This window comes from Bolinopsis microptera, chromosome 8 (assembly GCF_026151205.1).
Source record: "Bolinopsis microptera isolate Bmic1 chromosome 8, MBARI_Bmic_1.0, whole genome shotgun sequence".
NCBI lineage: Eukaryota > Metazoa > Ctenophora > Tentaculata > Lobata > Bolinopsidae > Bolinopsis > Bolinopsis microptera.
In genome coordinates, this window is record NC_087079.1 from 15,835,235 (window position 1) to 15,850,415 (window position 15,181).

At 39.5% G+C, this 15,181-nt stretch overlaps 2 protein-coding genes across 2 annotated transcripts; both read left to right on the top strand.

Annotated features, from left to right (window-relative positions):
* The first annotated feature begins 407 nt into the window (after positions 1-407).
* Positions 408-1,436, top strand: LOC134820192 (uncharacterized). The gene has a single exon (XM_063830415.1). It carries the CDS (start codon positions 408-410, stop codon positions 1,434-1,436), a length of 1,029 nt encoding a protein of 342 aa, XP_063686485.1.
* A 6,742-nt stretch (positions 1,437-8,178) lies between these two features.
* On the top strand, positions 8,179-13,826 carry LOC134820193 (calmodulin-alpha-like). Its single transcript, XM_063830416.1, has 7 exons — positions 8,179-8,286; positions 9,224-9,295; positions 10,774-10,885; positions 11,074-11,138; positions 11,270-11,377; positions 11,514-11,603; positions 13,776-13,826. Exons 2-7 carry the CDS (start codon positions 9,242-9,244, stop codon positions 13,824-13,826), a joined length of 480 nt encoding a protein of 159 aa, XP_063686486.1. The 5' UTR covers positions 8,179-8,286; positions 9,224-9,241.
* The last annotated feature ends 1,355 nt before the right edge of the window (positions 13,827-15,181 follow it).

The following is a 15,181-nucleotide window of genomic DNA, read 5'->3' on the forward strand; positions in this document are numbered from 1 at the left end:
AAACAATCATTAATACGCAGTTAATCGTTTAATCTTCCTAATGATAACCAGCATGGTATTTAAGACCAATTTATTGACTATAATTCCAGTGCGAGTGTGTAGTACTCTTAAAAGTCTATATACGTCTACAGGATATTGTTGTGCTGTGTTTCATAATCCAATCTTGAATACTCTCACAATATACGCATTACAATATGCGCTCACAAGAGGTCTAGTTGGGCTGAGTGCAGCTGTAGCCAATGCTTTGTCGACACGGTCGGTCCGGAATTAAGGGAGTCTAAATTGCAGTAATGAGTGGTAGTTACCAGAATCACTCCCTCATACGCCTGATCTACGTCTGCAACAGTTCCCCGCCTTGATCAGTCTCCTGGTTCCGCAGTTCATCTTCTGGTTCCACATTCGATCTTATGGTTCAACACTCCGTCTCCTGGTTCAACACTCCATCTCCTGGTTCAACAATCCGTCTCCTGGTTCAACACTCCGTCTCCTGGTTCAACACTCCGTCTCCTGGTTCAACACTCCGTCTCCTGGTTCAACAATCCGTCTCCTGGTTCAACACTCCATCTCCTCGTTCAACATTCCGTCTTCTGGTTCAACAATCCGTCTTCTGGTTCAACATTCCATCTCCTGGTTCAACATTCCGTCTCCTGGTTCAACAATCCGTCTCCTGGTTCAACACTCCATCTCCTGGTTCAACATTCCGTCTCCTAGTTCAACACTCTGTCTTCTGGTTCAACACTCCGTCTCCTGGTTTAGCACTCCGTCTCCTGGTTCAACACTCCGTCTCCTGGCTCAGCATTCCGTCTCCTGGTTCAGCATTCCGTCTCCTGGTTCAACACTCCTTTCCCTGGTTCAACACTTCGTCTCCTGGTTCAATACTCTGTCTCCTGGTTCAACACTCCGTCTCCTGGTTTAGCACTCCGTCTCCTGGTTCAACACTCCATCTCCTGGTTCAACATTCCGTCTCCTCGTTCAACACTCCGTCTTCTGGTTCAACACTCCGTCTCCTGGTTCAACACTCCGTCTCCTGGTTCAGCATTCCGTCTCCTGGTTCAGCATTTCGTCTCCTGGTTCAACACTCCTTTCCCTGGTTCAACACTTCGTCTCCTGGTTCAACACTCTGTCTCCTGGTTCAACACTCCGTCTCCTGGTTTAGCACTCCGTCTCCTGGTTCAACACTCCATCTCCTGGTTCAACATTCCGTCTCCTCGTTCAACACTCCGTCTTCTGGTTCAACACTCCGTCTCCTCGTTCAACACTCCGTCTTCTGGTTCAACACTCCGTCTCCTGGTTCAACACTCCGTCTCCTGGTTCAGCATTCCGTCTCCTGGTTCAGCATTTCGTCTCCTGGTTCAACACTCCTTTCCCTGGTTCAACACTTCGTCTCCTGGTTCAACACTCTGTCTCCTGGTTCAACACTCCGTCTCCTGGTTTAGCACTCCGTCTCCTGGTTCAACACTCCATCTCCTGGTTCAACATTCCGTCTCCTCGTTCAACACTCCGTCTTCTGGTTCAACACTCCGTCTCCTGGTTCAACACTCCGTCTCCTGGTTCAGCATTCCGTCTCCTGGTTCAGCATTTCGTCTCCTGGTTCAACACTCCTTTCCCTGGTTCAACACTTCGTCTCCTGGTTCAACACTCTGTCTCCTGGTTCAACACTCCTTTCCCTGGTTCAACACTTCGTCTCCTGGTTCAACACTCTGTCTCCTGGTTCAACACTCCGTCTCCTGGTTCAACACTCCGTCTCCTGGTTCAACACTCCGTCTCCTGGTTCAACACTCCGTCTCCTGGTTCAACACTCCTTTTTCTGATGCTGTACCCCATCTATCGGTTCTGCACTCTCGGAAGAAATGTTTTCATAATTCAGTCTTAGTTTACTGATGCCGATGCTGAGGAAATTAATTGGGTAACAGTTCCCTAATTGGGACTAATTTGTCTAGTTATAAGAAGCTCGCTCTGGGGGCCGGGACGGAAGGGTCAATAAAAACTCTGCGGACTTACTATTAGTAATATACACCAATCAGAGCCTCGTGTTTCCTTAGAGGAAATTTGAAGAGCTGCCTGCTAGCTTTACTACAATATATCTTTTCTCCAGCCCACCTTGGATCTCCCTGAAATACGTTCCCGTTGCACTATATATTAAACTTTGTTCTGCAGCTTCCTCTAATTCTAAACTCATGCTTTTAAACTGCTGTCTGGCCTAACCAGCTAACCTAATCTATTAGATAACCTTATTTTATGGTTATCCATAGTATTAATTATTGCGTTAACTGTACATAACGTCAGCACAGCGTAAACAGCGGATGAAGTCCGTGCTTAGTCAGCTGTCTCTTATAGTTATGATGTTCTTGGGTCGTGTCTCTTCTGGTGTTCTTGGTTTGTGTTTCATGCCTCCGTTTCAGCAGATGTCTCTTTCGGTGTTCTTGGTTTGTGTTTCATGCAGCTCCGTTTCAGCAAATGTTTCCTCTGATGTTCTTGATTTGATACCCGTGCCTCCGTTCAATAATCTCTTTTTTGTGGTTTGTGCCACATGCCTCTTCTGATGTTCTTTGGTTGTGCCACATGCCTCTTCTGATGTTCTTTGGTTGTGCCTCGTGCCTTCGTTTTTTTAAGTACGCTATAACTTGACCTTACTTGTGAGTTCTGGGGAACCGGGAATGAACTTTTAATCGTCAATATTTTGCCACTCATCGTTTTAAATTAGCTGTTTGGATTGGGCGATATCTGTCCGACAGTGACATCTGTCCGACTCAGACAGATGTTATTCTGACAATAGTTTATGTCGGATCCTACAGTACGATTTTATTGAAACTTTCCATAAAGTATGGTGGTTATAGGATGAATAATTTGTGTAAGTTTGAGCGAGTTTCTATGTGCCAAATTTGAGATATCACCTTAAACTAGGGTTGCCATTATCGGTACAATTCTTTTTATCGCGATAATCGATAATTTTTTCGTAATTATCGCGATAATATCGGTTATCGGCGATAAATTTGGCAAGATAATTGAAGTTATATTTGTCTGCACTCTGCATACTAATTATGCTCCTATGCTATGTAACCTTGTAATATCATCATTATATAGTAACAAAATGGCATGAAATTAAAAAAAAATCAACAATCAGCAAATCTAACGAATATTCATTCAAGTTACAACATAGTTTATTCAAAAAAGTCTGCTGGCGTGGTACGAAATATAATGACTTAATGAACTGCGTATTTCTTAGATAGTCTCAGTTTCCTGCCTGTTAGTTGTGAATAGGTCAATCTCCCGAGCAAGGGTATCTATCCTTGGTACCGAGTTGTCTAATGGCCTGTAAGTCCTGATAACCAGTCGTCGTTTGTCTCTTACTACTTGAACAACCGCTGGTGCAGAGACTTTAAGTTACTTCGTGATAATTCTAGAACGTTAACAGCGATACGAAGTTAAGGTTCTTTCTCTTAACATATCGTGTACGTAGACTATTATAAACTTCAAGAAAAGATCGAGAAAGTAGCGATTCTATCTTTCCAGCTATCAATAAACTGAAAGACTGAAGAATCACTTCTGCTTGAGCGAGATTTTTGTCTCTTTTACACAGAACTGATAATGTCTTTAACTAACTCAGTCTTTTCAGCATCCAGTTTTAGATTACCTAGCTCCAAGTCAAATAAAACGTCGTTCACTGCATTGCAGTTATCACTCCAACATACTGCACCTAGTGAGCTCCAACGGTTTTTGCTGTCTTGTTGTAGTCTGAGTTCCTTTCTGTGCTTCAACAAACAACAATAACTACGTCTGAGCATAAAACCTTCAAGTTCAATCCACCTACTTACTTAGTTGCGATAACGCAACCTTTAAATTTTCATTGCCACAAATTCATACACAATACACACTACACAGCACGTCAGCATACCATTACACTGTAAATTATGCTAGCACTGGGGTTTTACTCTACAAACAAAGAAACAAATTAGAAAATCTGTGCCATTTTCCCCTAATAAAAGGTGGTTGATTATCGCGATAATCCTCGAAAATTATCGCGATAATCGATAACGATTTTTGGAGAATTATCGCCGATAATTATCGGCCGATAATATCGGCTGGCAACCCTACCTTAAACACAAAAAATATCTCCAATTCGGTGGTTTGCAGTGGATTGGGCGATATCTGTCCGACAGTGACATCTGTCCGACTCAGACAGATGTTATTCTGACAATAGTTTATGTCGGATCCTACAGTACGATTTTATTGAAACTTTCCATAAAGTATGGTGGTTATAGGATGAATAATTTGTGTAAGTTTGAGCGAGTTTCTATGTGCCAACTTTGAGATATCACCTTAAACACAAAAAATATCTCCAATTCGGTGGTTTGCAGTGGTTCCAAGGCATATATCTGGAGATATCACTTCAAACACAAGAAAATAGTGCTGTCAGACAGATGTGGCTGTCGGACAGATGTCGTGTTACCGCTGTTTGAGAATTGAATTAAGCTTAGTTACGGGTAAGATGAGGTTTGAGGCTGGTCATGACTATGGTTAGGACGTAAAGGATACGAAGTAGATTGAATACGTCAGTATGTGATTTAAACGTGGGAACGGTAGAAACTGGTAACATAAAACAGTGGACCATAACTTAACTTAGGTAGTCTGGTAGTTTGGAGATGTCGATCCTGATAAAAGCATTTCTTCAACACTTGGACACCTACTACAAGGACGAACTCCTGGATCTCATCCCCAAATGGCTCAGGAAAAGTCTAGGATGCCCCGTGAGTGAGCTGTTACCATGACTACTTATTACAAATGCTATCTTACTTTACTTATCAATTGTCCGAATGGCAGTTTGAAAATATTACGATGTTTTTCATTCCAATTTATTAACTCTTTCACCAGCAGTTCTAAAATTTCTCTTCATTAAATTTAATCAACTAACAAATAAGTTTCACAACCTCAATATATATATATATTTGATCTGTTAAAATAACGCCCAATCAAGGACTACGAAGCTTGATACTAGGGCTTGTTTTACCACAGCTGTATAACAGAGAGTCCATACAGCCATCACTAAGTTAACCGACCTAATTGTCAGCATTAGGCTCGGAACCTTATTTTGGTGCAAACAACCTAATTGTGCCTTGTTAGTCCTTTAATTCTGTTTACCAACTGAACGTCTGCAGTATAGACTATTTTATAAGCGGTAATTACATATAATATTATTATTAACGCAGCAAGGCAACGGTTGAGTCGAACTATGTGCAGTAAATCTGGGTTCTACTGTAGTTCTGATTAAAATGAGACTTAAATCTAACACGTGAAGTCATGTTGGCTCTGGGATGGAATAACGCTCACAATTAATACGCTGGTTTCTTTGATGCTCTTGAGCTGTACGGTTCAGGGGGGCCAATAATGGTTAATAATTTCTAAAATGTAGCTTTTAGAGGGTCTTGATGATTCTTCATTCTAGATTTACTTTGTAGTTAGCATTGTATCGTGTTTGTAGGTTAAATCAGCAGCCCGAGCTTTATCAGCCTATAAATATTTTACGCTACCACTCGCAACATATTAGATTTAATAATCAATAAAATTATCACCTGTCGAGAGATTATAATCGAATGTTTAGTGAACATCCATGAGAGTAATGCAGTAGACAACTGTATAAGCGCTTCATCCATACCTTCTGCTGGTTCAGGTATCAGTATTGATAGGTTTACAAGGTTTACAAGGTTGATATAGACATTGCTAAACTATCCCGGAGTTGTGAGTAGGTGAGATGTGTGCACAAGTGTCTCAATGAGAGAAGAGAGAGAGGGGGGGGGGGGGGGGGGGGGGGAGGGGTGATATCGACAAATTCGTATTTTTTTCCAAAAAATGCAAATGTTCGGGTAATTATATTATGGCCAATGGCGAGATGTACTAATGTACACTTTACGAGCGTGTTAAAGTATAAGTCACGTGATAGTTGAGTGGAGTGATTAATGGTCATCCTAAAGTTTAGCATTTATATCGCAAAAGCGAGACTGACTAAGAATCTTCTTGAGAATAAACACCCAAAAACAGCGATACCCGGTACCCCCATTGTTTGAAGTGTTGATACCACAAAACTATTGAGTTGTATGCCTTGCAGCTGGATGGTGTGATAGTATCAGTATGCACATGCCTGCAGCACTAGTCTGCAGAAACCTAGGATAACAACCCCCAACGTATCCGTCCTAACACCATCACAGTGATCATGGTAGCGTGTCTCTAGTGGTGTTACAAAGCTGGTCACGTGACAGTACCACGTGACCAGTACACTTCTGTTCTGACGATATAACCTAGCAGGCACACTTCACTGCACATTTGTGGTTTCAAGATGCGTTAAAGCATATATATAGTTATATATACAGTGATATATAGTGTTATTTTCCCTGCATTTTACAACATTATCTTGCTTCTTTTTATTGTACACTAATCCTTGTTTGTACTGAGTTCGCTTGTGAAACGTCCCCGGAAACTGCCAATGATGATATTTATAATCTGGATGATTGTTGATAACGTGGTGTAATAACGTTTCGATAATTAAGATTATACTGTCTCCCTCCAATTATCTCGTGTTTAGAATTTACGTGATTAGTTTGCACTGTGACGGGTCCTCTCTCTCTACTGTGATAATATGTAACTTTACTCGCTCCTTTTCTATTTTGTCAACTAATTTGTCACAGTTTGCTACTATCCTAGTTACCAATGTTCTCCTAATGACATTAGGAGAGTTCGGGCCACTTTCTGTCAGCAGTAATTCCTTGAATTATATTAATTAATTAGTAGTAATTACTTAAATTAGCTAAATTGGGCTACCGGACAACTGAACCCAATTTGGACTTTTCCTAGACAGGGTAGCTTGGGAAAATAATTATAAACCCAATCAGACTACCCAATTAACTTTGAAACGACAACTGAACCCAATCGTCACTAGAAATCACTAACAGTTTAACAGGTTTCCAAATACCGTTCTAGTTTAGCTGCTGCCTGGTTTCTAGTGCTATAATAATTTCGGTCTGTTGAGGTTGGTGCTTCGGAGTGGTTGGCAGATCCGGACTTATCTGCTCGTGATCGTTGGACAATTCTGGCGAGTGATTTTAGTTTAGGTAGTACCACGTTGATTTCGGATGGGCAATGGGCATGTAGATAAGGCTTCGGTGAGGAGGTTTTGTGTTGCTGGGAGGTGTTGGTCGGCAGCTTTCCGCTTCAATTCTGCTCTGAACTCTGCTTTCTCAGCTACTAGGTTGTCAGGGTATAACAAGCGTACTAATAGATGACAAGGTCTCAGGTGCCTTTCGATCGCGAGATCTGATCTAACAAGCTTACGTGTTCACGAAGCGTGCCGAAAAGGATACGATCCACTGCTCCTCAAGCATCGAGATCCGACCCAGGGCCCTCCCAAAGCATCAGGAGTCACGAGATCCGAGTCAAGTAACCTGAGCCAAGTATCCAGCGTGCTAATGGTGCGTTCCATCAGCTTTGGAAGACATGAAACAGTGGAACTATAAGAACGCCCATCAAGATCCGTATCTACAAGGCTAACTTTCAAAGCTAGACGGACACGTTGTCAGAATGCCAGAGACACAGTTTCCCAATTTTTTACTGGATTAGAAACCAAACTATGGGAAGAGACTGAGAGGACGACTCCGTTAAGGCTGGATGGCCTGTGTTCTCGAGGATGCGGCTGACAGGTGTCGATAACATCAGCAGAGACGCAGTAAAACAGTTAGCTCTTTAACTAGTGGAACACCGTAGAAGAGATGCGTGTGATGCAGGCCACTCCAACGACTAGGAGGAGACCTCTTCAATCTTCATGTAGCATGTATGTATTGATATTTTACCGGGGTAAGCACAGGGCTCCAATGCTCTAAATTACAGTGGTCATGATCTATCCTATAGTGATAATGACCACAGTCATATCACTGAAAATCCGATCGTTGGGTTCAGTTGTCGTATTTCCTTGGGTTCAGTTGTCGTATTTTCAATTTTGGTGCAGTTGTGATATGACCTGGGTTCAGTTGTCGTTTTGGGATTTAAGCTGATTGGTCACCCAATTAAGCTGATTGGGTGCCTGTTAACTGCGTGGGAACTAGGTTCAATTGGGTTCAGTTGTCTGCCACCCCTAAATTGATTATCTGCTGACATCGTCTTCTTGAACCCCACTGTATTCCTCATAGTGTCCCAAATATAAACTCCTGCTGGACTAGCAACAAGTCTCTCGTCGTGGCTAAGTTTCCATTCAAGTCCCTCTTTACCCGGGCCTCCAAACCAAACCAAGACCATGATGGGGTACGTGTTTTACTGTTTTAGTATGATGGGGTACGTGTTTAATTATCCATGCTACCTTATCGGACGTTATTTGACTGGACATTGTGTGAACGGACAAAATTTTGAACGGACATTAAAATGAACGCTCAAAGGCATTCGATTAATTTATTTATTTGAACTACCTTGTCGGACTTTATTTGAACGAACATTAAAATGAACGCTATAGGTCCTCCAGCGTCCAATTAATGCCCGTTCAAATAAAGTCCGGTACGGTATTTTGGCAATGCAGTGCCCCTCCTCCCCCTTTTGATAGGAGAAGAAAACATTACATTTGGCCATCCTATATCGCAGGATTCCTACACTCTGCGATACGAGTTTAAAGAACAGCTAGTATGTTTTACAGCCATTTTCCGCTCAAATGCAGCTTTCAGTTCTTTAGAAGCTGTAAAATCGCTGTATTTACTTTTAGGAGAAAGTATGATAATTTCGTTAACACACAATTTCATGCCCTGTAAATGGTCGGGTATGTATGCCAAAGGAAATAAGGAATGTTAGCTTATTGGACATTAGAATGTTATTGAACATTAAAATGTTATTGAACATTAAAATTTTATTGAACATTAAAAGCTATCACTATCAGAAATTGTAGCTAGGGGCTGAGGGCCTAGGTCCAGGCCATTAAAAATTATAAATCACTGGTAATCCAAAAACTTGAAAGTTGTACGCAGTATTTGGCGCGACGGACAAACTTAGAATAAACATGATAATTATAGAATATAGGTGATAATTAGGTGATCACTTAAAAGTTTATAAAATATATCTCTCTACATAGATTATAAAGAACGGTTCAACTGACATCATACACTGACTAACCAGCCAACATTCTAAATAAGTAGAGTTGTGACACTCTTAATTAACATATTGTATTTAATCTATTTGTAACATGTTGTTATTTCAGGCCCGGAGAAAGAGAGCAATGGGTCACACGAGCCCAGAAATGCACACACATGACGATTTAGTGCTCCTCAAGGTATTTTTACATGGAACCTAATGCTTATACTAATTAATGAGATAATCGGGAAATAGTGATTGATTAATGAGTAATTAATAACGTATTATAAACTTATGGATGTGACTGGTGGGATGGATTGCTTATTTTACCTCGCCACTTCACCAGTAGAGCTAGTCCATTACTACATTAAAATTACTACAAATGATATTGGGGGAACTAACTTTCCACTGTCAGCGAGTATTCAACTAATCAAATGTGGCCAGTGGAAGCCTACTAAAAGTTGCACGTGCAATAGCAAGTTGCACGTGCACTATGTGTGTTAAAGGAGCAAGTCATAGTGATAACAATGCTACATCTGTAACCTCCCTAACATCAGCTCTCTAGCAATATGCTGGTGAGTTACTGGGCGGCTCTCAGCCCTGTTATTCCGCAATATCTTCTTTCGGTGCTTATGAACACTGAAGCCTGAGATCCCCAGCTAGTGAGCTGATACTAGTGGGGACTCGGTGTTATAGGGAGGTTTACAGAAGTAGCTTTGTTATCAGTATAACTTGCTCCTTCATCACACATTGTGCAATAACAGCACTGATAACAGCACTGTCTACAGTTATAGTTACCCTGTCCCTTACTTTAACTATACGTGATATGTTATAACCAACCTTCTATTGAATAATACTCCATCCTTTACTAGCTATCGTTGTCATTTGAAATTAATTGGTGGTTCGTGGATCTAATATCTATTAATATAACATTTCTAGTAGTCTGTAGTGTGTGGTGCAGCTGTTGAGTGTCTCTAATAGTGGGCCCTCCACTTGTTGTTGTTATGATGTTACATTGCTGATATCAGAGTTATCGTAATCATGATAATATTATGTTGATATGTGATAGCATAATAATTGTCAGTATTATGCAACGCAAGGGATCTGTTTTTACAAACGCTCTCCAGAAATACGAAGCTAACAAGCTAGTGGAGAACACTTTTAAGATAAACTTATCGGTAAATCACAGATTGTAATTTGTAGACACTGCTCAGTTGAACTTTCTTAAGATCTGTCATGAGCGATACAAACTCCCGTTACCAGGACAATAAGATGTTAGCTGATAAGATAACAGATTCTTTATCACCAGGACAACAAGATGCTAGCTGATAAGATAACAACTACTTTATCACCAGGACAAAAAGATGCTAGCTGATAAGATAACAAATACTTTATCACCTGGACAATAAGACGCTAGCTGATAAGATAACAAATACTTTATCACCAGGACAACAAGATGTTAGCTGATAAGATAACAAAAACTTTATCACCAGGACAACAAGATGTTAGCTGATAAGATAACAAATACTTTATCACCAGGACAACAAGATGCTAGCTGATAAGATAACAACTACTTTATCACCAGGACAATAAGATGCTAGCTGATAAGATAACAACTACTTTATCACCAGTGCAATATAATGTTAGCTGATAAGATAACAAATACTTTATCACCAGGACAACAAGATGTTAGCTGATAAGATAACAGATGCTCACATAGAGGAGTTTAGACACGCCTTCACTATGTTTGACAAGGACGGCGACGGTAGCATATCAACAAAGGAGCTAGGTAAGTTAGCATCTTTATCAAGGAGCAAGGTTAGTTGTCTCTAACTCTATCATGACATTTAGGTAGAAGGTAGAAACGTTAGCTATCTCTTGCCATTAGAAGGTAGGTTAGTTGAATGTAATCATTAGCTTGCCCAATCCCCCCTTCTCCCTTCCCACCATTGTGAAAGTCATATTTCTGATTCTCAGGAACTGTTATGAGGAGTTTAGGACAGAACCCCACAGAGAAACGACTGCGAGCTATATGTAACGAGGTGAGTTGTCTTTACAGGTGATACAAGTAAGAACGTTAAGGTATTTTAATTGCAATTATCTATCTTGATCTCTGATTGTATAAAAGTCCTGAAACTGGAAGATCTCAGTATGATTAGTGTAATGTTCGCAGGTTGATGTGGACGGTAATGGTAAACTAGATTTCAAGGAGTTTATTTTACTGATGACGACACACTTTGATAGTATTAACGCTGAGTGCGAACTTAAAACTGCGTTCCAAGTAAGTTCCTACTTTGCGGATACTGATCTGTGATTGATAATTGTTCGAAATTTATTGTATTCATGTTGTTGAGACAAAAAATGTGCTTGTTAAAGGTAAATGATCGACGTTTCATTAAGAATTTATCTCTTGTCAGGTTTTCGACACTAAAGGTAAAGGTTGGATTGACGAGGCTGAATTGAGAAGATGTCTAACTACTATAGGAGACAGGCTGACTACTGAGGAGGTCAGTATTTTCTTTATTCTGATTGGTTAGTTTGTGTCACGTGACTAGAATTCAGCTCTATGATTACCTTACTCGGGATTATTACGACGGGTTTAGTAACGACCGGTTAAAATATGGTTCGGGAAAAATATGGCGAAATTGCTCAAAACCCACCACATTTTCCCGGTCGCCATTTTACCGGTGTCCAACCTTTCAATTTTAGATTCAAAAATTTTGTCTCAGATGTAAATTTCCTTATTAGAGATAAGCAAGTTTAGAAATTTTCGCATTGCTAAAACTTGTGAAACAAGTCGAATTATCAATAATTGTTGAAAGTAGACAGAAATAATGACTCGTGGTTAATCAAACTAGATGGAAAATAATTTTAAACATTTCAAGCGTAACAACCAGATCGATATTAAGATAAAGGGAGAGCTGTTTAGTCTTCCAATAAGTTGTAATCATCTTCGTTATCTTCATCTGGATCATCCCTTTCATCAGTTTTAATTAATTCAAGTTTTAATTTGACTGTTACTTTTACTTTGAGTCCTATTTCATTATGCATAGATAGTCAATACCTAAGAAATTAAAAATCGGCCTATTTAAATCAAATTTGACAATAAGGATATATGACAAGAATTGGGCAAAAAGGTGAATTTTTTGCAATTTTAGCCAAATGAAGTCGAAAAACCTACAACAAGTGTCCTAATAGTCTTCTTTAGTGAATATAAGACAACGATTAAAATATGAGCACCCATACCCCTTGGGTACCCTAAAAGCTGAGTAGGCGGGTTTATTAACGACCGGTGAAAATGTGGTTCGGGAAAAATATGGCGAAATTACCCTAAACCCACCACTTTATCCCGGTCATAATAATCCCGAGTAAGGTAGTTAGGGAGGGAGCCAAGTGGATATTTGTAGATATTTGGATAATGTCATCCACTTTTTTCGTGAATTATCCATTGAAATGAAATGAAATGAAAATGAAATGAAATGAAATAAAGCATTTTTATCCCGCTTATATCAACAATCCAAATAAAAATAAAGATTGCCGATGTCAAAGCGGCTGGCCTATGAATATACCCCAAACTAAGATATTCAGTTAATGAGTATGATATAAAAATCCAAAACTAAATTACTTATTGACATTAAAAGTTAGCATAGCAACGGTGAAAAAACAACTTAAGGATGTATATCATTAAACATTATTATAAATCGTTCACTCCACTATCTTGTCCTTACAACAAATTTTACCACTTCTGATATAATAATGTTTATCTGTGTCTTCTTTGGCAATCTGTTTCATCTCTAAGACCAACTGCTGATGGATAGTTCGTTCCTCAGGTGATCGGTCCGGAGAAATGAAAACAGTTTTATGACGTGAAATCAGTCTCAGTTCTTTGGCTTTCACTAATATCTGATGGACTGTACTTGAGTTTTCAAAAGAAACTTTAACTGGTCTAATCTTTTCAGCTGACTTCTTCCAACCGGCGCTCGAAGTCTAAGTGTGGCTTTTCTTCAATCTTGGCTGAAACATTCGCCCACTTCATGATTCAGATTCTCTTCACTAGTCTCCTTCGACCCAAATATTACACATCTTAGTTCGATCCGCTTCTGATAGAACATTCTGTACAAACCTTTTCAAGTCTCTTCTGTGGGTACAGGTGCGGCGGGGGATTTCGGAACAGCTTGACTGAATGTGATCTAATCCAGCTTGAACAGTTGTCCTGGACGGTGGCTGACGGTGGATGTGCACGGATTCCAATTGCTTTCGATTTGACTTTCCAGAAGTTCAGCTACAATAATCTAACAAATTCTACCATATATCTACAAAAAAACTGTACTATCTCATATATGTGCCCAGAAATTCTTATGAATTTTTGGAGATAAAATTTGTAGATTTGTTGAATTTTCGTGAAATTATCCATTGACAATAATCTACAAATATCTACATTTATCTACCAAATAAAATTTAATCTCAACTATTTGCCCAGAAATTCTACTGACTTTTTTGAAATAAATGTATATAAATTTGTAGAATGTCATCCCCTTTTTCGTGGATTATCATTCTACATAAAATCTACAAATATCTACCAAATACACTTGGCTCCCCCCTAGTTAGTTTGTGTCACGTGACTAGAATTCAGCTCTATTGATGGGTTGATTTACCTGATTCAACTTTCTATTGTTCAGGTGGACCGAGTTGCTGACATGAAGCAGACGGGATCACGCTGGCTGTATTAATTATCTAGAGTTTGTTAAAGATATGATCAAGAATCATTACAGGTCAGTTTCTTTTCACTTTCACTTTCACTTCACTCTGACAGCCATCACTTCAATACTTCCAGATCATTCCCAATGGGGGGGGGAATTTTGGTTTTTCGGAATTTCTAACTACCTTATTTAAATCCACTTTTGTTGTCACTATGATCAGAGTTCACTGACCCAGGGGGACAGTTATCTAAATTCTTTACCCAGGTTCAAATGCAACGCCAGAAGTTCTGGTAAACGAGAATGTGGATGTTACTAACTATCGGAGACAGACGAGTTAGCCCGCTATCATAGCAACACCACTAACTTGCATTTCATATCCATGGAAACAGACCAAACTCGCATTTTTTTCGGCAACAGAAGAATCTGCTTTTTATGTCCATGGGAAACGATCAACCATTTTTAGACTCCATCTGCTGACTGGCGAGATAACGGATTGTGTGATAAAACACAGAAGAAAGCTTTAATCCTGGAAACAGACAAATAGGGTCTGATAGAAGTTTATAACGGCTTCATCGGCGAAGAGCGATGGTTCTCCTACATATTTCATACTGTTATAGTTATACTGTTCAAGCTACTTGTGAAGTTAATTTGAAGATCGAAGCTGAACCAATATAGTCGTGAAGGAGAACAGTGCTAGTGATTAAAGACTGACACCTAATTATTTGTAGGATTTACAAACCTAGTTTTAGTAGTTCTTATTTATAAAGAAGAAGTTAAACTTTTAGGTGAAAACTTGTAAATTTATATTTAACAGTTGTGTTTAGGGATTTGTTCATGTTGGACCGAGAAAGAATTGCATCAAAGTGTTTTGTACAGAATTAACCGAAACAATGGAATTTAATTTAATCGTATTTTTATAGCCAAATATTGTAGCTATGGTGGCTACATTAATCTATACGTCATGTCATCATCTATGGGGTGGTTCGTAGATAGATCGACACAGGTTATTGAAAATACCGTTTATAATCCATCCAACCTACAACCCAAATAATCTTACCTGATGATATTACATAAATATAAGATTAAGGGCACTGCATACATACAAACTGTGGGACAGAAAGTCGGTATGGTACAACTGCAAGCTATTGACAGATATGTAGTATGTCTAAGTCGTTTGATATTGTTAGTCTATTGTCAATTAAAATGTTGGCCTAAAATGATGTTCTCTTAATTTGTACCGTTTAATTGGCCCCTACCAATTGAAGCAAACTTGAATCGGAAGTATTTTTGAACACTGAATCCGAATCATCCCGTATAAGATGGCTACTCACCCCCCGTAATAATGCTTAAAATGCCTTCTCTATGCTCGTGGACTGATCATTCTC